General features: G+C 44.0%; 1 protein-coding gene across 1 annotated transcript; it reads right to left on the bottom strand.

Annotated features, from left to right (window-relative positions):
- Positions 1-2579: 2579 nt before the first annotated feature.
- Positions 2580-22712, bottom strand: LOC144142167 (juvenile hormone acid O-methyltransferase-like). The gene is made up of 5 exons (XM_077673551.1): positions 22595-22712; positions 19153-19456; positions 17065-17359; positions 16775-16943; positions 2580-2755 (listed from the first exon to the last, which is right to left on the bottom strand). Exons 2-5 carry the CDS (start codon positions 19434-19436, stop codon positions 2580-2582), a joined length of 924 nt encoding a protein of 307 aa, XP_077529677.1. The 5' UTR covers positions 19437-19456; positions 22595-22712.
- Between the last annotated feature and the right edge of the window lie 555 nt (positions 22713-23267).

The following is a 23267-nucleotide window of genomic DNA, read 5'->3' as shown; positions in this document are numbered from 1 at the left end:
TGAAAACATTTGTGCCATCACTAACATCGTATGTCATATGTGTGGGGGGACTGATTTAGGAATTCCTTTATGACTTTCCAGTTCTTACAGGTATTGTTGCCATTTTTATTTATTTGGTGTGGATAGTACTTTTTCTTTGGTACTTTTAACAGCATGGTCAGCTTATTTGAATATCGCTTGAACCGATTCAAGAGAGGAATATTAAATGGTTGCCACCGAACTTTCTTTCGCAGGGTAGACCGCTTGCGTATGGAACGTGAAAGCTCATCTATGAACCAGGGATTTCTAGGAACATTAAATGCTTTTTAGTAGCAGCTCAGAGTCGTGCATGCAGTAACCGCATAAATTTTTTTTCAATACAGGCTGTGATAGCCAGCATTGGAATCATTGCTATTTAAAACCACTCCAGTCGGCACAACAGAATAATCGACAAAATTTACTTTTATCAAAGGTTTTCTTTTGAAACATTTTTGGCGTAATTTCATTCGGGCTTTCAATTAACATAAAAACGGTACAATGATCTGTTAAGTCTCAGTGTAGGACTCCAGTTCACTGAGAAAATATAACATTGGAGAGAATGTGATGAAAAACTGTGCCCGGGTAATTACACCGGAAGAATTAGTTGGCAGGTTAATTACCAACTGCAAACCATGACCCAGAACGCAGTAATATATTCCGAGCATGAGCATTCAGTAAGGTCTATTATTTTTACGGTAACATCGCCAGTAATAATTATATTTTTGTTTTGGTAAGTAAGACAGTTTGAAATGTTTTCAAGTTCATTACAGAAGTCAGAATAAGATGAAGCGGGGAAACGATAGATTGAACAAACGCGGTTTGTCTGTTTCACAGGAAAGATTGGTAAAACGCAAGCCAGACAGATTCACGCTTATCAGTAAAAAATGTTTAGTCATAGCGGCGAGAGTACTTCAGTGAGTTAGAAATATACATGGCACCTACACAATGATGGCTATCGGGACGATCGAAAAATTCATTTACAACCTGCTAAGCCGAACAGTCGGTCATCAGTAAGTGACAGGCACGTTTAAGAACAGTAGAAAAGAGAAACGTTTTTGTCAGCGAGGGTTAGGAAATAACTAATTCGTCATAATGCTTCGAAAGGCTTCCTGTGTTATCATGAATGAGCGACTTTTGTGTTAAACAGGTGCTTTCAAGGAGCAGCTTCAACTGGTCAGCCGAGTAATAATCCACATCTTGCATGGAAAACTAGGAACTTTATACGACTCACGAGAAAATGGCCAGGTCACTGACTTTGGAGATACGCTGTACGCGATCGCCCTGCGCTTTTCTGGCCTTTACGCGGCCGTTTTCAACCAAAAAAAAAACTGCCGGTTCATTTCGTTCTGATAAGCCAAAGCCTGAGCGGACAAGCGCTTGTTTTCCTCCGTCAGGTGATCATTCACTTACGCAGGGTATTGCGGATGGGTTTGAAAGCCGATAGCACCATCCGTTATTCTAGGCTTTTAGATGCGACGCATCTCTTGCTCTCGGGTATGTCCCTTCGTTGTTGTCGTCGTCGTCGTCGTGGCGTTGTCCGCACGCTCACTGCACATGCGCAACCCTCCTGCTTTCTTCTCTCCGACAGCTGTGCGCAACGCTCTCACTCCGTCTCATTATCATAACAACAGCTGCGCGTGCGCGCTTCGCTGCTCTGGGTGCGCCCATGTGTGCGCATGCGCGCGACTCTCCCCCCTGGATCCTCTCCTTTCAAAAGCGGGAATATAAGCCAGGGAGTGCACGGCGCCGGATCAGTCCAGCGCTTGCTCTCGCACTTGACTTGACTTTGCTTGACGATACCTCCGTGCAAGATCTTCCGATGAAGACGTGATGGAAGCGACAGTCCGTTCAGGGAGTGGACTGACGCAATCCAATACCAGCGTCAGTCGAAATGCTCCCCCCTGATGCGTCGCATCAAATCAGGGTTCCCTCGCGGGAAGATGGGCGTAATTTTTAGCTTTGCCGGCGAATTCGCCTTTCTTACTACGTGAGAAAACCTTGCTATAATGTGCTGCTCGTTTGCTTTTCCCGAAACACGATGGCGAGGCTGTTCTTAGCCTCCGTCACAGGCACGGCTTTTATTTCGATGTTATTCTGTCTGGAATGTTGTTCCAGTTCAGATATGTGTTTGGTCAGCTTCTCCTTTTTTAAAAAATGGCCTTCGCAGAATTCAAGGTTCCTCTGCAGCTTGTTATCTGTTGGAAGAAAGAACTCTTGATGGAAATAAAGTTACACGTGGACGAAAAGATTTGATAATGCGGATAAAACTCGGTGCTATAAATACCCATCCAAGTTGCTATTGTAAGCCTTCCCCAGATATCATCCGTATAGGGAAGCACGGATGTCTGGCTACCCTGAGCATCGTAAAACGGTGGCCCTGTCAGTATGCAGCTGGTTGCAGGTTGTTATGGATGGTGGTTGCAGCACCGTCTTTCCTTTTCTTCCCCATTTATATTTCGGTGGGGCAGCAAAGCTGTGAAACACGTTTCAAAAAGAATGTTCTCAGGATAACGAGCGTAGAGAAGTACCGGGGGAGTTTCCTTAGCAAAATTTGCATGCTTTTAATGGACCCAAGGTTTTTTTGCGTGAACAAGTTCCAAAGTATAGGTTGCGTCGAACTTCTCTCCTGGTTCCTTGCGTGTTCTTTGTTGCATTAGTTCTATCCAGAGGTCAGTGTAGGTGGTGCGGTCTTCAGGTGGCACACCATCGTAAGCGTTGAACGAGGCCATAAACTTCTCTGAAAAATAAAGGCCAATTAGCAAACCCCTCAATTATTATTATATGCATGCGTGCAGCAAGTTAGTGCACCAGGTGGAGTTTACGTTTTTACGATAGTAATATTTGCAGTGACGTGAACACTAATCCGTAATGTCAAGCCACCAACAAAAAGATGACTAACTGCCTAGTTGTTTCACTCAGTGAGCTTCAATGTTTGCACAGAATTGACCAAAGTGAAGAATTCTTAATTCTTCAGAAAAAATTATGTGATGATCCATTTCCGAGATTGTGGCTAATATACCGGTTTTGTGTTTCTGTATGATCTCAAATGTTTGAGTTATTCCGCGCGGAAATAAAAATTCTCCTTTTCAGCGATTGCATGTAAATATTCTACATGGTCAGTACTTACAAGTTCAGGAGAAAGGCAGAAATTTATTTATTTATTTATTTGTTTGTTTATTTATGTTTGCTTGTTTGTTTGTTTCTGTGTTTACTTAATAATTTGTGTTACCATTTGCGCCAGAGGGTTTTACAGAGGGGAATTGCGAAATGCACATATTATACATACCAAACCAGCGAAACAACCACAATCCACATCACAAATGACAGCTTGTTCCGAAAGCAGGGTAGTTATGCCTGAACAAAAAGCAATCTCTTTCCGATTACACCTACGGAGCAAGGTAGGCGCTCCTGACTTACACAACTGCTGGGGACAAAGGAATCCTGAAGCAGCTTTGTATGACAGGATGCTAAATGATTATTGCGGTGATATGTGCGACGAGATTGAAGATACACTGGACAACAGCTCATTTCTGAGGGTGAGAATACGATGATAATTCTCGCGAAGCAAGCATAAACGGAAAACGTTTCATTGACATTTGTGGGGCAGCGATAGGCTTGCTTTCATAGATGTACCACTAGATGCACGCTCATATTTTGGAAGTATGATACGCGATGCTTAATTTTCGACGCTTTCTTACTCGGAATAGAGTGAAAAAGGATAAGTTAGCTAAAAAAGGGACAAAGGATAAGTGATAAAGGATAAGTTAGCTGAAATAAAAAGGTACGTACTCTGAAAACAATATTCCGCAAGATTGTACGCTGTAAACCCGCCCTGAGCTCGCTTTTTGTACCATGGTCTTTCCAGCTCTACAACATAGGAAACAGTTCTGCAAGACATATAAGCTGCGACTAGTTTCAATTTAAAAATGTAGCTTTGTCTTTCGGCTTTATTGAAGGAGTTTTTACAGTTATGTGTATATCGGAAACAAGATTTACAACTTAGAATTACTCAATCAAACCAGGGTACTTGAAAAAACAACGGCTGTGTCGTGAACGCAGGCATGCCACTGCCCATACGCCTGTGTGCGTGTGTCTGTGTGTGTGTGTGTCTTTTATGCGTAAAAATGGGAATTGAGAATTGTAGTAAAAATATAAAATTTGTGGCGTGTGAATATGGAAACGTGGGATAAATATGTCTGATGTTCCATCATGTCAACTACAGGAGCCGCTGAGTTTCTGTCCGTTTCTGAGTTTCTTGTACGTGACGTGTATGTAAGCGTATTCTGTGTGGGATAATGGCAGCCAACCTCGACACAATGTTACAGGGGATAGGGGCATTGGTCATACAACTTTTTCCGCTAGTGAATAAGCGCCTGCAGTGTCAAAAGCTGTCCTCTCCCTGTGGCCTTTTGTGCTTTACGTGCGGCGTTAGAGCGGCCAGAATATCGACCACCGCTATGCGTTTAACGTTTTAAAAATGAGAGAAAGAGAAATGGGGAACAGTTGTAATCAGCAGCTTGCTATTCCGAGTGTTTCAGTGGGGGATTTTATGCTGCACAACGGTTTTTCTCGCTCACGCCGATTTCTCTCTTGGGTAAGTCGCGAAAGAGACGCCGGTTTTTCTTCGACATGGCACCCTAACTCTTTCCGCAAAATTTTCAGCTTTGAGTGGTGTCCTAACCCCAGCTTTAGGGTCACCCTTCCGATACTCTGCCACTTCACCTAAAAATGTGATTCTATTCGACTTCGCTTCCTTGCATTCATTTGAAAATGTAATGTTTATTTCATTGAGTAGTGGTAAGCGTGCTGTCCAATCGGAACGGTAGGCCTTTTTATACGTTGCAAGAAATGGATTTGATAGTAGCCAATCGATGATGCAGTCTCCTTCACCTAGAGTGGGGTTGCCTTTATGTGACTTCACTTACGGTTTTAGTGCTTGCCAGTGGCAGACTTAATACAAAAATTGTTGTGGTTGATTATATAAGATTGGGGTTTCTCACGTTGCTGTTCTTTGGTTGGGGCATCCTGGTTTTTCGGCCGTTAATTAGGAGCGGCAAATCATTGTTTTGTATTAAAAACAAGTTTCCATAAATGAGCCTCGCCAAATGCCGCCACAACTGTGAAGGGTATACACAACCACCGCAGGCGAAAGACAAGTAAATATCGTCGACATAAAGTGCGGTCAAAGGCAGCACTTCGATGGACGGTCACCCAATTTTTTTTCCACCGTTGGAGTTGCATTTCCCAGTTTGCAAAAGGTGTTTTGATTTTTTAGTTTGGTGGCTCATATAGATTGTTTAAAACAGAACGCTGTCACAGCCCACCCTCTTGGGTAAAATATCAAGGTTCTTTATATGTGTTCTTTTATCTGTAACATAAACTAAAGCTACTTTTTACTGACCTTAGTGTTGATTGTAGTTAGTTGATGGATTTAGGTTGTTGGCTTATGTTTTCCCTGACATATTTCGCTTATTTCGTTGTTTCATGAAATCAACATCTCTTTTAAAGCTGCGCGTACATGAATTACGCCGGGTTGGCATGTAGGGGAGTGCACACGAGCATCCCTTATTTAGACAGGAGCTTAGATAGTTGTAGAAGCTGATATTGATTTGTAGGAAAGAGAGCCGTCGACTCGGGTATGCGCTGTGGCTCTCCTATATTTATTCAGGTGCGTAAGGCCCGGAGGGAACATAGATAGTGGCGAACACATGCGTCCGCCTCCGGAACGCAGTCGCGTTCCATCCTCCTGTGGCGTGTGGAACTGCTGACCTGGCCATCCACTTCTGATGATTATTGTCGGAGGATGCAGATGATGATGATAGTGGCTCTAAATGCAGATGTTGTTGCCGCCACTATAGATTGAATGCATTTGCTGAATGTGACTGATTTATAATGTATAAATAAAATAATTATTATGACTCACGCAACATAACCGCTTGCATATTCAGCTTTGTTTTTTACAGCGTTCCCGATAATTCCTTTGCTGATATTTTATTATAAAATAATGAACTCATTCCGGAAGTTTGCTCTGGTGATAGTACAATGCTGCATGTATATATGTGTGTATGTATGCATGCATTGGTGCGTCCACCAGCACTTTTTCCAGATTCGCCCAAATGTATGAAAGATGAAATTTCGCTACAGCAAAATGGTCGCGGGACAGGACAATCCCCGCGCCGCCATAGCCCACCACCAAATGACGACAAGGAAGAAGCTCGGTGCCGGGCGCAGCCAGACCGGGCTGAGTTATGGCTGCATGGAAACAGTGTTTCGCTTCATTTAAAATATCGCTTCATCACCACATGCTTCGTTTTCACTGCAATCCCCACGCCCACGTGACCGACCACCAAATTACGATTGGGTGCCCCTAAATCTAGAGGATATTGACACGGTTCAGAGAATTCTGACTATATTCGGTGACAACTTAAGAACGGCACCGGACGTTGCCGCTGTGCCTTATCACCGTAGCCGGATGTTTCTCCGTGCGGCGCAAGTAGGGCGTTACTGGGAATATTTTGACCATGACGTGAGCCGTTCCCGTGATTTTTTGGACTTAATATGCTTTTAAACTACTCCAGTGACGACAAACAAACTGCGTGAGACAAGGCAGGCGATATCACGCATTCATAGCAAACCCCTTTCAAAACGCGCGCGCACTGGCGTCACGGGTCCGGCGCTTTGGTGGAGTGATACACTACATGAGGTGGTGCCGTTCTTAAGTTGTAACCGAGTATAGTAACAATCCACAACAGAACACGTGTTTACGATTCTGCTCCCGTAAAAAGCGTTCGGTGTACCTCTGCAAAACGGGCAATACGTGTCTCAAAACCACTGATCTCCGCTTCGGTCTTTCTCAAGAGGCTGCGATTTACTTTAACGAGCCCGTGACCCCTGACAACAAACGACTTTTCTCAAAAGCACTCGATCTCCAAAAGCAGCAAAAGTGAATGTTGGTCTGGACGGGCCGTTGTATAACAAAGGCATAGAAAGACACTAGATAGACCAGTTTTCTGGCTCGCATACGAAAACGATCTGAAATATTTCAGCTAGTAAACACCTGGCTTATCCAATTCCAGTATTTGTAAAATTTTCTATGTCCTATGTTTCTCCTGAGCACATGAAAAAAAACCTTGAGTAATTCGCAAGGTCTATCCGTCATACATAATATTCCTGAGAGCTTGTGAAATACCTGGCATAATATTTTCACTTTTATTGACACCCTAAAACAACGGTTTTTGACTGTAATGTTTTCCTGGGGTTCGGCTAATGCCCTCCTGTAAAAGAATTTCAAACATATTCGGTTATTCGTCCCAATATTGCCATCGTTTCGAGGGTCCTTACGGGGTTCTTGTGTTTACATTCATAAAAACTTTTTATTTATTTTATTCATTTATTTTCTATTTATTTATTATTTTTTATATATTTATTTATTTGCTTATTCATTTATTTATTTATTTATTTGAAATACCTTACGGGCCCTAAATGCGCCTTCAGTAAGGGGGTTACAAGAATAAGAGTGAAAAATAACAAGAATTTTATAAGGCACCCAAAAAACAGCTAAAAAATAAGACCTGAAATTAGCCGCAAATGCTTATCTGAACGAACGTAAAGTACAAAGGTAACAAGAGCTACATCCTGCCCTAACAGAGAGCAACATCCCTCAAATTCAACCTAATACAAACAATAGCAAACAGACACTTCAAACGCGAAAATCAGTTACAGAAAATTTACATAAAACCATCAAGAACCGTTGAGAACCATATTACGAGAAAAAGTGAGCTTGAAGACGGTCGCCCAATGCGTTGTGTTTAGAATGGGCGGCAATGGCATCAGGAAAACCGTTCCAAAGCCTGATGGCCAGGGAAAGAGCGGATAAGTTTAATGCGTCTGTTTTGGCGTGCTGGTGGGAAAAGCTATGTTGATTATTTGTTACAAACGCAGACGTAACTTATCGCCACACGAACCGGAATGCGAAGCCGTTTGGGTAGTACTGGATACTTTCCGAACTTGTTACTACCGTTGTAAATTCCTCTGCGGCATAATTTATAGGTCCCCCTCCTGCACCTCATCGGCTTTCTTTAGAGCAATATTGCTCGTTCTTGATAAATTATCTCTTGAAAACAAAAAACGTGCGCGCCAATACACCCTGCGGAAGTGGTTTGGAAGCGACGCTTTGTACTCCAGCTACCACTGGTGGCTATGGCCTGCTAGCGTAATTACACGTTACACTGCATTTTTAACACGTTCTGATTATTTCACGGCAGCACAACGTTCAGAACCGCCTTAAGATTGGTGCGATACACACTCAGACTTTGCGTTTTCACTGCAGCTATGTTCTTCAAGAAGGTTAAATCATTGCACATTGCACGGATGGTAGTCGGTTGTTTGATATCGGTGCTGCACACGAGTGCGAACTCTTCGCGGACGACATGGACGAACCACTAGCTGCGTTTACATGAATGCGACAAATGGCGCATCGCATCGCATTGCTTCAACTTTCTAGCGTATCGCATCCATGTAAACGGGGACGCTAGGAGAGCGCGTCGCAATAATGCATCAGACAGGGGTGGATTGAGAGGCGTATGTCGACTTTTGAAGTGCATGTAAACCCGAGCGGATTGCAATTAGGAATTATGTTGACAACATCAGTAACGCAACCAAACGCAATTATGCATTTTCAAGCGTCTTAAGCGGCTGTGAGACGCCAAACCATGCGACTAGAAAAGAAAAAAACGCGAACCAGCCGCGCCGGAAGCACCAAAAGCGCCAGAAACGGTGATTTGTTTTCGATAGGCCACATCATATGGCGCCAGCATTGTACCCGCGGTAATGTGCTACATGGGCGGCTACGTCAGCGCATGAGTAATGCGATGCGCTAGCGCATTGCATTACTCGTGACGTGCTAGGAAATGCGACACGCTACTGTCGCATTCCGTCGCATTCATGTAAACACGGCTACTTGCACACACACTGTTCCTACACGTGCCCTGTGTGGAACACAGGGCGGCGCGAGAGGTCGTGTGACGCTATAACGTGGCATTCAGCGAAAGCGCCAGGTGTATGCACACCTGCTGCGTTCTGTGAGCACACCGCCTGCCTCCCCCGTTTCTGCATGCGCTCGCAGCTCAGTTGGTATAAGGACGGGCTCTCGCTGCCTTTCTCTATGCGGTCGAGGTTCGATTCCTGCTTGTGTCAGTAACTTCTTTTATTTGTTCACGGGAGTTTTCTGTTGACCCCAACGGTCGCGGCAAAACCCTTGGCTGGTAAAGGTTGAAAGCTTAGCTTTAAAACGCTGTAATTCCGGTCGACATTTCATTGACATTCTCGACCCTGGAAATCTGTTTTTCCTTAATACAGGAGGTGCTTGGTTTTCAATTGTTCATTCTGTTCCAACTAGGTGTAGTAAAAGGGGTTCTGAGCAGTTACTTCGTCCCTATTGAACAAGGGTTCGGAGCTGGGTGAGTCGGTAAGGATCCATGATTTAAACAGCGTGAAGGATAGGACAGGAAAAACTGACAAGGACGGGCGCTGACTGACGACTAAATTTATTGAAAGAAACAGCTAAATATATATGAAAAAGCAAAAGCACGAGCAATACAAGAAAGGCAAACAAAGGTTACAAAGACATTACTTAACACTGGTGTCCCTCACCGCCGCCACGCCGCTGAAATAACTTCTCTTTTGCATGCAGTGCAATTGATGGCATGCTTACACACAAAGTCCCCGATTTTATAGATTGTGAACACCTCCGAAACTTCATGTCCGCGTTGGCCCGGGTACCTGGTCATAATCGAGGCGTGGCCGAGCTTAGCAGAGCAGCCACGTTTGCCTTTCTTGTTTTTTCTCGTGCTCTTCCTTTTCATATATATTCCACTGTTTCTTACAATACAGTTTAGTCGTGAGTGAGCACCTGTCCTTTTCATGTTTTCTCGTTCTGTCCCTTGTTGTGTTTTAATCATGAATATTTCATCCCATTTGGCCAAATTTTTTTCTTCCCAAACTGTTGATGTAATTAAAACGTGGATTAAATACCATTTTTCTGTATTTTGTTGCTTTTGTACTAAACCCATAAACATTAGCAAACCGAAGTTGAGGTCTTTTTTTGACCGCGAAAAATACTTCGACTTACCGTCGAACATTGACTGGTTCCCTATCATCAACTGTCCCGACCCTGAACTTGCTTTTAGACTGGTTTAGCACTCATTAATTGTATTGTTAATAATTGCATTCCAGCTAATCCGTCCAGTGTAAAATACTCTGGTTTATGCGCACAATGGCCCACAAGATCGCTCTTACGTTCTGTGCGTAAGAAGGATAACCTAAATCAAAAACAAAACAACAACCCCTTTATAAAATAAGAGGAGACACCAAGGGCCGAGACGTCCTGGTGGTGCAGTGGTGTTCCATTTAGAAAGATGGCGAACTGCCGAAGACGAAGCAGCTCGGGCGTGAGCTGCTCCCGCGAGATGGCAGGCACCGATGATGATAATATCATCGGTTCAGCGATGATAATAATAAAGTTTCAACAGTTTCTCCGGCCACAAAATAGTGGTGGCCAGTCCGCGTCCAGTCGGTGCATTTAGTTCGTTCCAGTTCAATCTGCTGAGACAATCAAAAGGCGACACTGCCACTGGAGCCGTCGTTTGAGCACACGCAGAGTGTGTCTGTCGCCACGCTGAAATTCGTAGCCTGTCTTCGACTGTCTTGTTCACGGATGGGAGTTCTTCAGGGTTTTCCCCTTCGACGTGAAAACCGTGTCTTGATGGCTCCCGCCCCATTCTTCAGCTCTGCACATTCATTATTCGATTGTCGTTGTCAGCTGACTTATTGTACTTCGAACGGTGTCTGCCGCGAATTTTTGCCGTTATATTTCGTTGTCGGGTCAGTGCAACAGCTATCTTTGGATGTTTCGGGAAACCGCCCGGATCCCTCTCCTTCGTGTCCTTGATCGCCTGTCTGTTCTCTGCAGGTACTTTGCAGGAGGCGGAGGACCCCCTGATACCGACGACGGAATGGTGTGATGGACTGAAGCGGTGGTGGTACGTGAAAGTGACTGAGGTGATGGGCGAACTAGATGACGGCGGATCCTCACCTCCGACGATTCCCTCGATGGGCGGCGATTCCTTGAACGGTGAGGGGAGTGCCGCTGCTGATCGCGCAATGCAAGATGCAGTAACTTTGATGTGTGACCAGAATATTCTTGAGAATAATATGTGCCTTAACGAACTCAGTACGAAAAGAGAATAGGTACGGCTATACGCTCGTAAACTACGCAGAAACGCAGAATCCGCATTACAGTTGACTATAATGACGACTGGTGTTTGTGACATGTTGAAGGAATTGATGCAACAGCTACGGACAACTGAAATTGGATTGAGGACGCTGAACGAAGAAATCGAACCGTTTATTTACAGTGACTCCCTTGATGACACGTGTTCTGATTTGTATATTCTATGAATTGAAGGACAAGAATTGTGACACCAAAGGAAAGTGCCCGATGGACGAGATGATGAATGCATCTACAAACTTCAGTGAGTTTTGCAGATTGACCGAGACGCTCCATGGCCCATTTTATTTGAACTCGATGACATACACTTAGACTGCGTCAGATTTCCTATCGCAGCCACAAAATGACATTAAGACCGATTCGCTGATTGCACGTGACCTTCGAAAAGAAGATGCCCTGCTCTCGCATGCATTCAAAGAGCCCGCCGAGACGATCGCAGGCAAGACAGGCTGTTTATCGAGCCCCCCAACACTAGCACGATCTTCGTCTAGTGAACGTCTCGAGCAGCAGATCACGCGTGTTTCCCTTGAAATACCAAAAGACAAAGATGAAACACAAATACCTGCAAAGAACAGACAAGCGATCAATTACACTAAGGAGAGGGATATCTCTTCTTAGTGTAATTGATCGCTTGTCTCTTCTTTGCAGGTACTTGTGTTTCATCTTTGTCTTTTGGTATTTCCGGTGGAACACGCCTGATCTGGTGCGCGAAACGTTTGCTACACGAACATTGTGCTAGTCCGCCCATCGCCTCTGCCACTTTTGGGTACCAGCACTCGTTCAGTCCATCACACCGGTTCGTCTTTGGTAGCAAGGGGTCTTCCTCCTCCGAAACGGCGAAGTTTGAAAGTTTCCGAAGCGGAGAACGGCCTCCTTCCCGGGTTTCGGCACCATATAAAATAAGCGGAGAGACCAAGGGCCGAGACGTCTCGGTGATGCGGCGGTGTTCTAATTACAAAGATGGCGAACTGACGACAACGAAGCAGCTCGGGCGTGAGCTGCTCCGGCGCGATGACAGGCACCGATGATGATAATATCATTGGTTAAGCGATGATGATAATAAAGTTTCAACACCAATAATGAAAAAATTTAAACGGGCCTAAATAATTACGCTAAAATATTTTTCCTTGTACACAGTAAAACTATTACTAAAGCAGCCTTCAACAGTGGCAATGACGTAATTAAAATGAAAAATAAAAAAAGATTTTTAACTTTGTTACGTATTTGAGGTATCTTTATCACCACTAAGGTTCTGTTACTTTGATCTTTATGGGCTCACAGATTGCTTAAGACTACCCCACCAAGTAATTACTCAACTAAAGGACGAATCAGTTCTCCCCGACCCCGCAGAAATTTCCAATCCCTTCTGTGAATATTTCCTCCGTAATATTCATATCGCCACGGCTTCACATTAAACGCTGTATTTCAAACGCCGTTTGCAATTTTTGTTCTTGAACAATACCTGTCCGCACCAAGTTGAGTTCCTTCTAAACCCATCAAAAGTAACCGGACCTCGCTTAGATGGGATTGATGGCGAAAACGTTGTCATCATTAGTAAATATATCGCATGTAATGATTCATATTTTCAACTGTGTATTTAACCCAATAATCTTTCCACGGAAGGAAATGAGGCTAAGGTTGTGCTTGTACTTTGAAAAGGAGACATTAACAAACCCTGATATCTATAAGTCAATTCTAATTTTTCCTGTTTTATACAGGATTTTAAAGAACCTGACAGAGGTAACATTGTCTAGGTGTTTCAGCGTATTTAATACTGTAATTTCCAACCAATTTGGGTTTTGCGAAGGTCTTTCGAATGATAGTGCCATTGCTACTTTTACTGCTGGAGTTAACTCTTACATTGATGAAGGTAACATTTCGGCGGCTATTTTAATGTTTGTTTCCAAAGTGCTCAACACTCTTGATCACTGTATCTTGTCTAAACAGTTGAAATATTATGGCATAACTGGTCCAATTATAACGATTATAAATGTTTTCTTCAAGATAAGCATCATATTGTTTCCATGAGCAGTCATAATTCAGTAAGGTTATAACCAGGAGGTATACAGAACATTGAATTGGGATCGCGTGGGCGTAAAGGCTAGTGGAGAATACCTGAGTTACCTCACATTTCCTGATGATGCTGCCTTGCTAAGTAACTCGGGGGTCTAACTGCAAAGCATGGTTACCGCCCTAAAAACACAGAGTGGCATCCCGTGCCTGAAAGTTAATACGCAGAAAAGTATATTAATGATGAATAACCTCGGGACAGCACAGCGCTTTGAGATAGGAGGCGACGCAGTGGAAGTGGTAAGCGAATATATCTACTTAGGCCAAGTTGTGACCGCAGGCGCCAACCTTGAGACAGAAATCATTAGATTGATACAAAAGGGGTGGTGTGCATTCGACAGGCATTCTCAGACAATGAGTGATAGCCTACCATTGTCCCTGAAGACGAAAGAGTCTCACAGCTGAATCTTACTGGTGCTTACCAACGGGACAGAAACTTATAGGCTCACTAAGAGGGTTCAACTTAAACGGAGGACGACGCAGCGAGCAATGGAACGGAAACTGGTATGTGTAACATCAAGCGAAAAGAAGAAAGTGCAGTGGGTCCTTGAAAAAATGCGGGTTAAGGACATATTCTACAAATTAAGAAGAAGAAGAAACGGATGTGGGCAGGGCATGTAAGGCGAAGGAAGATAACCATTTGTCATTAAGGGTGACAGAGTGAATACTTAGAGAAGGCAAGCGTGGCAGGGGGCGGCAGAAAGTTACCTGGCGAGATACGATCAAGAGGTTCGCGGGAATAAATTGGACGCAGTTAGCAGAGGGCAGGGATAAATGGAGATCAATGGGAAAGGCCTTTGCACTGCAGTGGGCGTAGATATGCAGGTGATTATAACAAACAGGGGTGTGCCACAAGATTCTATCCAAGGCCCACAGTTTCTTTTAACATACATAAATGATCTTGCTTCGTGCCTTTCCTATTCCAATTGTATACTTTATGCCGACGGCATCACCATTTTATTAGAAATCAGGATATCGATTCCTTACCTCTAATTTACAATCAGACCTCTTCCCTGTCGACCAGTATAGTCTTAAAAATAAACTTTCCATCAACCCCCCGAAGATCTATTTTGTATTTTTTTATTCCCCTTAAACAAAATTGCTGGCCATCTTTTACCTGAATTTCCATTCTTAAGCAATTTCATTAGATGAAAAGCTTCTTTCCTGGGTATAATATTGACACGCACCTTAAACTCCAGTGTCATGTAGCTTCTACATGAAAAAAGTGCTTATGAAGTAAGCGCACTTCTAAAGACAGGTATTTCTTTAACACGCGAACTCTTAATTTTTTAGATGCGAAGCAGCTTATGGCCGAGCCTGTTGCCTCCGCCGCCGTTTTGTGGGCGCAGTTGTGCGGCTTCCACACCCCCACTGCGCATGCCTGGCCAGGCACCGCTGATAATGATTGTGGCAGGCTGCCCCTAGGGATTGGCCAACCAAAGAATCCATCCCGAGATAGCTTCGCGTTCAACCACCGTCGTCATCTTCCCGTAGGGGAACCCTGTGTACTACACCCTCACTGCGCATTTCCGGCCAGGCACCGCTGATGATGATTGTGGCAGGATGCCCCTACGGCTTGGCCAACAAAGTATTCATCACGAGATAGCTTCGCGTTCAACCACCGTCGTCATCTTCCCGTAGGGGAACCCCGGGTAGTCTGCGAGGCATTCCTCCTCTCCTCTCCGAAGTTCCTCTCCTCTCCGGGATTGCGCTACGAATGGGAACCCCTGCGGCTCCGCGCTCGATAATGCGAAGCAGCTTAGAGTTAGAGACGCGGCGGTAGCTGCTGCATACTCGTCTGGGTCGCCACTGTAGCTCCGCGTTATAAATGACGCGCGCGCGTTCCGCTCCCCTCATTGTTCTCCCGCAACGCTGCGATCGAACTGAAAACTAATGGGAACTTGAGTCGACCCCATGGCTGCTTCGCATACTACTCAGGGTTCCCCTACAGGAAGATGGTGAATTTCTTTTTATTTTTTTTATCCCTCTTCGTCCCCTCCCCACTTACCTCCTTCCCCCCAAAGGTCTTCGTGCCTCCTTTAAATAAAGCACATTCATTCATTCGTTTTGTGTTCATCCACGGTCACTTTAACTATTGCATTTCATCGTGTGGAAGCGCATACAGTATTCATATCAGCCGATTAGCAAATATTCCGAACCAGGTAACTAACATCATTACTTTCTCGCACCGTAAATCACCATCGTCATTCCTATTTGCTCAGTTGAATAGCTATCCCCTTTTCAAGCTATATCCATATAACCTTGCCACCGTGCTACTCCGTGCAATAAATAATGACCTTGTACTTCATATGTACACTTCTCATTTAGTGTCCATTCTAATATTACACGCTTTGCGTCTCAAAGTATCCTGTTAATAAACAAAGTACGACAAGTTATGCAACATAAACTATGATGTTTCTCGCATTTACTTTCTGGAACCCTTTAGGCATCGACCTCAAAAACTAAATCCCTGCTCTTCTTCAAAAAGAATTTATGCATGCACTTAATAATATACAAGGAATAAGACTACGGCAATATTACTGGTTTTGATTCTGTGGGTCACTTCTGGCCTCTTCGTTTTTTCGTGTGTGTTCGAACACGTAGAAACGGTTAATAATAAAATATATTGGGCTCAATTTTCAGTTTTCTTTTTTTCGATAGTTTGTGCTCATTTCGTCTGAAGAGTCTAAAAATTTGTGCCATATTGTTTGAGACATACTATTCTTTCCTTTTAGGTTATCTCTATCACCACTACATTTTTATTACTTTGACCTTTGCGAGCTAATATATTGCCAACTTAAACTACACGTTTGCACACGCTCGCTATTATTAGTGTAGAAGTATAGGATGTCCCACCTAAGGTTTCTTGCCTTGGGACCTCCTCTTGTGTACCTACAATTTGTAATCACACATTGTTGTACTCTTGAAGTAAGCTTCGAAAACTTTTGAAAAAGAAATTATGGCAGTTTTGGTAGTTACGGTGGAAAGTTCAAGTAATTTTTCAAATTCTAAGCGACATTGGGTATTTTAACCTGTGTGCAAGATATTCGTATCCCTGTAAACAAATGCTTGGGCGCTTTACGTGCGCGTATGGCTGGAAGTAAAGCAGAGCGCCATAATGGGCCACTTCACAAGATAAAATGTGCGCTCAGAAGTCGTCTTCAGGAGGGGTGGTTTGGCCTGGTATGCAGCCAGTACAACAAAAACTTCTCGTGTGTTACATACCTTCTAAGGCGTCTTTTCACTGGCCGTTAAATTTGGTGGATGCAAATCCAGCGTCCCACTTTCAACGTTAAGTGGTTCGATGTCGCTTCAAAAGTCTTTTTCCCTCAGACATGGGCTGACGCCAGGAAAGTTATTTTGATATTTGACATTTGAAGTTTTTCGCATTATGCTTACCAAGATAGTCTTCAATCCGGCTAAACTTCCAGCGAGTCTCGTACTGTGTATAGGAAACGCAATGAAGACCTGCTTCGGAAATGCTGTTTCTTGTCTCAACTTCCGTCTGTGAAGGGGACGGAAGTTCACCACTACATCGATACATCCCTGGAAAGAGCACTCTAGGGTCCTGAAAATTGATACAAAACAAGAGAATGGCTGCAGTCAAGTACTTCAGTATGGCGGTTTCACAAGTGCTCAAGCCAAAAACACATTACGATGTAATATCGATATCAGTTATGAGTACTCACAATCATTTGCTTCCACTGTCCCATCCTGTAGACCGTGTCCCAAACGTCAATGGCGTCAGCACAAATTATGGAAACGACAGCGCAACTGCCTCCCGCCTTCAACAGTCCGGCCACGTTGCGGTAGGCCTTCGCTACGTGAGTAACGTAGTGGAAAGTGAAAAAGGAGTATACGCGGTCAAACGCACCGTAACGGCTGAAAAGAGTGGTGAAGTCGTCATCTTCCACGTCAAACACGTCGTATGCGATACGGTTGTGAGAGAGGTTCATTTTGGCATATTCCACTGCATGATGACTTCTGCGATATAAAAAGGAAAAGGCGATAAAAACATGCCATAATTCTTCGTTACTTCTCGCAGATAAAATCCTTTACAGTGATGGACACTTGAGTATGTTGCATTATTCTGTGATTCTTAGCAAGTATACAAGAAAGAAACTAGAAAGGCTTCAAAACAAGACTGCCGGCTTACATTAGGTAAATACTCCCCCCATTCGACCATCACATTATTAATGATATAACGGCCCTCACTTTTTGCAAAATTCCGCGTTAATCTTTCTGTTGCGAAGTTTTTCGTAAGCACTACAAAAACACTAGAAGTTTCCCTGCCTTATGAATAAAGCATGGCGGGCAGATGTCTTCACATGTGGAACCCACAAACACGGCAGACAATGCATTGGTGTGTGCCGAGCTTCTCTAGTGTTCCTTCCGCCACGTAACAAGCATTAAGAGGAATGTCCTCCGGAAGCAGTTGGCATTCATTACAAATCATAAGAAAGCCAAAAAGTTTTTGCACTTTCTGCACTGATTTAATAATTGCAACAAACAATTGAGTACTTTCTGATTGTTGTTTCCTGTAAAGGCAGTGACCTACATAATGTTATTTGTGTGGCCTATGATCAGTTATTCTTTTAAGAATTGCTGTTCCTATTTCGGTATTGCAATTTTTAGCACGCGAAGTTTTTACGTTGTTCTAATAATTGTTTCTTAACGCCTAACTATGCAGCTGCCCTTGATATGTGTTTCTAAATGGTTTTTATTAATCGTTCGATTGTGTTTTCTCCTACATTTAAACCACGGGAGGCCTGGGTGAAAACTAGAATAATGAAAAATTACAGTTTTACGCCTACAGGTACGGCTCATCTGTGTAGCACAATAGTTGTCTTGGGCAATGTTTTGTACTTGTAAAAAAACGTACACAACTACGCCTCATGCTCTTTTTCAGCAAATTGCGGGCGCTGTACAGGTTCGAACACTACGCTAGTGATACAATTGGCCCCAATTTAACGGATGGCTGTGACAGTTATATCACTTGAAGTTGCGAAATGTTCGTTCGTTCATCAGCATTCCTCCGTTTGGTACAGCCTCGTTTCAACTAATGGAGTCCACCTCAGATATGTGGACAACGTCTGGCTTTATGCTTAAAACTAGAAAAAGACGAGTTGACAAGCGTAACCTGCCAAAGGGCTAGAAACGCTGGTCGCATTTCGCGCATCCTTGAAGGCATACGCTTGTTATACCCATTCCAAAACGAGTGCTGCCACGGAACAATTTTTATGGTCGTTGGCATGGTCGCATGTCGTTCAAACAGGTCGCGTCAGCACAAATGAAACCGTGGTTTTCTCAGTCACATTGTATATATTTGTTGCTTAGACGCAGCTTCCTCTCAAAGGTACTTTGCTAGGGAGCCCTTATATTTTCTGTCAACGAATAAAGAAAATATTTTGTTTCGAGATAAGCTAACACAATATTTGGTGAATGAGCTCGAATAATTGCCTGCTGAAGCAGTGCCATAGCTCGGCTTTCAATATTGCAACAATAATTTCTGCCCGTTCAATGCGCCGAATCTACACTGGGCTGAGAGGCTGGTTGTAATGCAGGGCTATGAAATATTTTGACCACCTGGGGATATTCAGAGCAGTAAAAGCTTGACACACAGTCGTTTTTGCTTTTTACCGTAACCTGAAAAGTATCTCCATTGCCGGGAGTCAAACCAGTGTCCATGGGCTGAGTGGTGCAACGCAAGAAGCACTCAGTGACGGCGGCGGTTAATATCAAGAAGAACAATGTAAGCAGCAGGTTGTGAGTGATACCTGTCCACGGCAACGATGCGGGAAGTATCCGGTCTTGAAAACGGCAACAGCATCTCCTTCGTGAAGTTTCCCGGGCCGCATCCTACGTCGAGGTACTGATGGTGGCACATGTTGTTGCAGCCCACCGTGCATACCGGATCACGAAGGTGAACTTTGGTGAGAGCCCTCAAGTTCTCCTTGTAGAGGTGCGGCCTGAGCCGCTCGTAGGCTCGTACATCAAGGTGCCAGTTGTCTTTGATGGAGGGTCGACGTGTATCTAGCGCGATCGACGGCGTTGTGCACATGTCGGTCTTCCTATACCAGGCTGTAAAATAGGTTAAAGTATGATATTGGGGTGGATGAATTGAGTTGTGACTTGGTGGGTGTGCATGTCTCTCAGAACTGGCATATTCGTTCTTGGGTAGCGCGTAACATACCTCGCGTGGTATGGACACTCACTGCATATGTAATATAAGAAAAGAGATATTATTAACCGGTAAAATATTCGGATTGAACACCAAGGTAAAGGCAATCACTGCAAGGCGAGAATGGGGCTTAATACAACATAATGGCATAAAAGTGCAGGGGTCGCTTTATCTCTTCGCACTAGCTTCGGAGGATATTAAATTTAGGATTACGATATTATGCATGTCGAGAGAATTTTTATGTTGCCTTTTAGGTGTGTCGTCTTCAAACATGCTTGTAATTCTACTGGAAACAAAGTTTTGTGACATCGTAACACCTTATATCAATATGTACGTATTGAATGCATACACTACAGCACACCATAAAAAAATACGGCAATATTGTTTGGTTAGAAATATATCTGTTGGTGTTCGTAGTAGTAGTTCTATGAAACGCGCCTAATAAATGGTTTTGTGACGAGGGCTTTAAGGCCCCGTGCAAGACGAATGACTTACAGCGGTCGCAAATCACGAAGGGGTAGTTATTACGGCCTCTCCAGAAAATGGAACTTAGCTTCTCTATAGAAAAACGCCGTGCCAGTGCTGAGGACCAGTCGTTAAAGATGAACAGCATGGCGCCTGGCGGACACAAGTGTTAACAGCGCGTGGCCACTCATGTTGCGGAGATTGCACAGTTGTTAACAGGGGCGTGGCCACTGATGATACAGGGCTACAGGGATGATCTCTTCGGTGATAATGGTCACCTGACGCATGACACTTGGTAATGCCAAATGGAGGGGAGCGCTTGAGTATAGCGAGGGGGTGGGCGGTCGAGTGAAACCCGCCGTTGTTGGACATAGAGATCCGCCGAGCGCTGTAGGTTATTTATACAGAATACACATGCATCAAAACAAGCCTAGAAGGCGTTTTGAGAGAGAGAACAATTTTAACAGATACCGTACACCACCGTGATGAAAGCTTCGTTTTGTTCAATTTTTAAAACTTCCGCGCCAGGTTAGATGCGAAGCAGAAAGAAGGGGTGACGCTGGCAATCGACGACCATAAGTCAGACCTAACGTCACTCTCTGAAAATACCGTTATTGCCATTGCCCATAGCAGTATTTCGACGTAGGACAAGACTGGCATTGTTTTCGACGTGTTTTGGACCAATTAAGGTATAAACAAGGACGTTAAGCCAGGCTTCCTGGTTTGCGCCCTGAGTAAGCATACTATAAAGAAATTTAGCGGTTGCACTATGTGTACGTAGACCTGTGTGCATCGGTTCCCGTCCAAAGTTTTAACCAAACGTTAAAGGGGCTCTGCAAAAATTTTTGAACATTTTCTTTAAATGTAAATGCTTTCAGGGCGTAGTCAACCAACCCACCGAGTATTTAGAATAGGGAGTTGCAAAGTACCAAAGAAAAATTTACTACTCTGTGCCCATCTGATTACTGAGAAACTTGCTCAGAATATTGGTTTTCCTTTCCGGAATTTGCTGTCTTCAATCGCTCACATACGTCATTAAAGCCAGGAAGCTGCTACTGCCGTCTTTTCTTTAGTTGAAGTAATAAACGCCATCGACAGCCACTTGATGAAAAAGCCGCAAAATCAGAGCAAAAACGAAAGGCGGATCTGCCGCAACGAGAAAATCACGCAGTGTCCGTCAGTGTTGGCACTCACTATAGCTTTCACAATGGTTCAAGACGCGAAGGAAAAAATGAAAGCGCTTATCGCAAGGGCAGCAGAGTAACTTTAAGCCTTGGACGAGGCATATTCAACGGCTGCTGTTATTATCCCCGCAAAGCGATATATGTTTACGTAATAGTGCATACCAAAAATAAAATGTTGGCGTACGCCTTTTAAAGGGTCTGCCTCCATACTCGGTTAATATGTCTACTGACTCTGAAGCTTGCTCTATGTTACATGCATAACGGGCACCGTAAAGCCGCATTTTTATCTGGAACTACACTTTATAAAAAGCAATGTATGCTGCTTTTGGAAACTACGAACTACTTACGTGTTGACGAGAAAGATGAGGTTCACACAAAGGGCTTGTCGTCGTCGTCTACGATCTTTCATCCCGATCGGTACTACGTGCTTTGGTTTGCGGTAAATTTAAGGAACAATAGAGGAAGTGCAGCGGGGATACTTTCGAGCTCGGCGGGAAGCTCACCCGCATAAAACCCAGATGCGAAATATAATACCAGCTATCCAAGCAACCACGCTTGCAATTATCAATGAATTGCTGCATTCGCTCAACAATTGCTGGTTAGCGCCGCAAAACCGTCCGCGCATTCTTTCTTCCCCGAGCACAGAACGCTTCTACCCCTGTCGCTTTCTACCACATGAAGAACGCCTTTGCTACTGAACCAGCGCATAAAGTGAAAGCTAGCATATGTCTGTTGATGAAATTCCTAGGCACCTATTCTGTCCGACAGATCATCTGAAAAATCCACACAGGAGGCTCCCTCAAATACACTTTATTTGAAAATTTCTTTCACGATTACTACAGGACATTTCTTTAGGCGCATACAAATTAGTTGTATTATTCGCCAGCTCCTAAAACTGTTCAATTTAGCACGCCGCAGCTAGACTGCGACTGTGAATTGCATCGTAGAGCACCACCGCAGATCTATTGCACATGCCTACCAAACGTGCGAGAAATGTTGACTCATGCCTGTTTTCATATTGAAGCGAAGCGTACTATCCCTTATTGATAGCGTTGGTCGTGCGCGTTAAAAAGTGACCTTTACACGAGTGATTTCACAAAAAAAGGACGGTGGTATGTAAAGGCTTATCAGGCACCTCAAAAAAAAAAAAAAAAGGAAACTCCGCTTCTTGTAGTCGGAATCGAAAGGGCCCCTCGTGCTTTCAAACCTTCGTCTATCCGGGTGTGCCACTTTGATACGGTCGAAGCCGTTTTGTATTTTGGACATTGTTTTGGCCTCAAGTTGCTTGGCAGAACGCTTCACGTTTTAGCCATCTTTCTCTTAAAAAATAGCTTTGAAGTTTCTCTCCTACTCCTGGAAAGCAGCCGAGGTGGCATGATAAAAGCTTACCCGGTCTCACGGAGAAACCGTTTTGCCGGTGTTCCAACCACAACGCAGTTTCGTGGGAGGCCAGCGCACCTTTGAAGTCCAAATAAACTTGGGTGCAACAAGGCTTGTGGGTATTACCTTGAACAAGCTCAAAACGTTCGCATGAGCTGACGTGATACCGTAAACTGAAACCAGCGCTTGACAGAAAAATGCTCGTAGTTTGCTGTCGTGACCTACCAGTCAGTGACTTCACTAGGAACGTTGTCTTTTCAGCTGTTTTCTATTTCGAAGTTTTTCTCACATAAGCCAGTTTTAAATCATCGAGGGCGCAATTCGGCTCTTGTTTTTCTGCCCGTAGGTATCAGAACAGGGGTGACAGCTTGACATTTACTAACTTTTTTTATCAGGCCTTCGCATTGAGCAGCACAGCATTTGGCGTGGATACCGCTTAGCAATACGGTTATATCGCTTATTTCTTTGTGTCGCGCACGTGCTCCGTCCACTGCCCGGCTAATTCGGGTCTGCCTGAAGCTCAATCAGACAGCACCCCTGCAGCGTGTCACAACAGCAACATTTGTTCTTGTCAGTGGCGCAAGCAGAACGTGCCTAGTGCCTTTACATTGAGAGGTCGCCGTTGCGGCCTATGTAGACATTTTCGCGTTAATTTTTTTAATTTTATAGTCGCTTTTACGTC

This window comes from Haemaphysalis longicornis, unplaced genomic scaffold (assembly GCF_048455015.1).
Source record: "Haemaphysalis longicornis isolate Haplotype H1 unplaced genomic scaffold, Haemaphysalis longicornis Haplotype H1 scaffold_6, whole genome shotgun sequence".
NCBI lineage: Eukaryota > Metazoa > Arthropoda > Arachnida > Ixodida > Ixodidae > Haemaphysalis > Haemaphysalis longicornis.
This window is presented reverse-complemented; position numbering and strand designations above follow the sequence as displayed.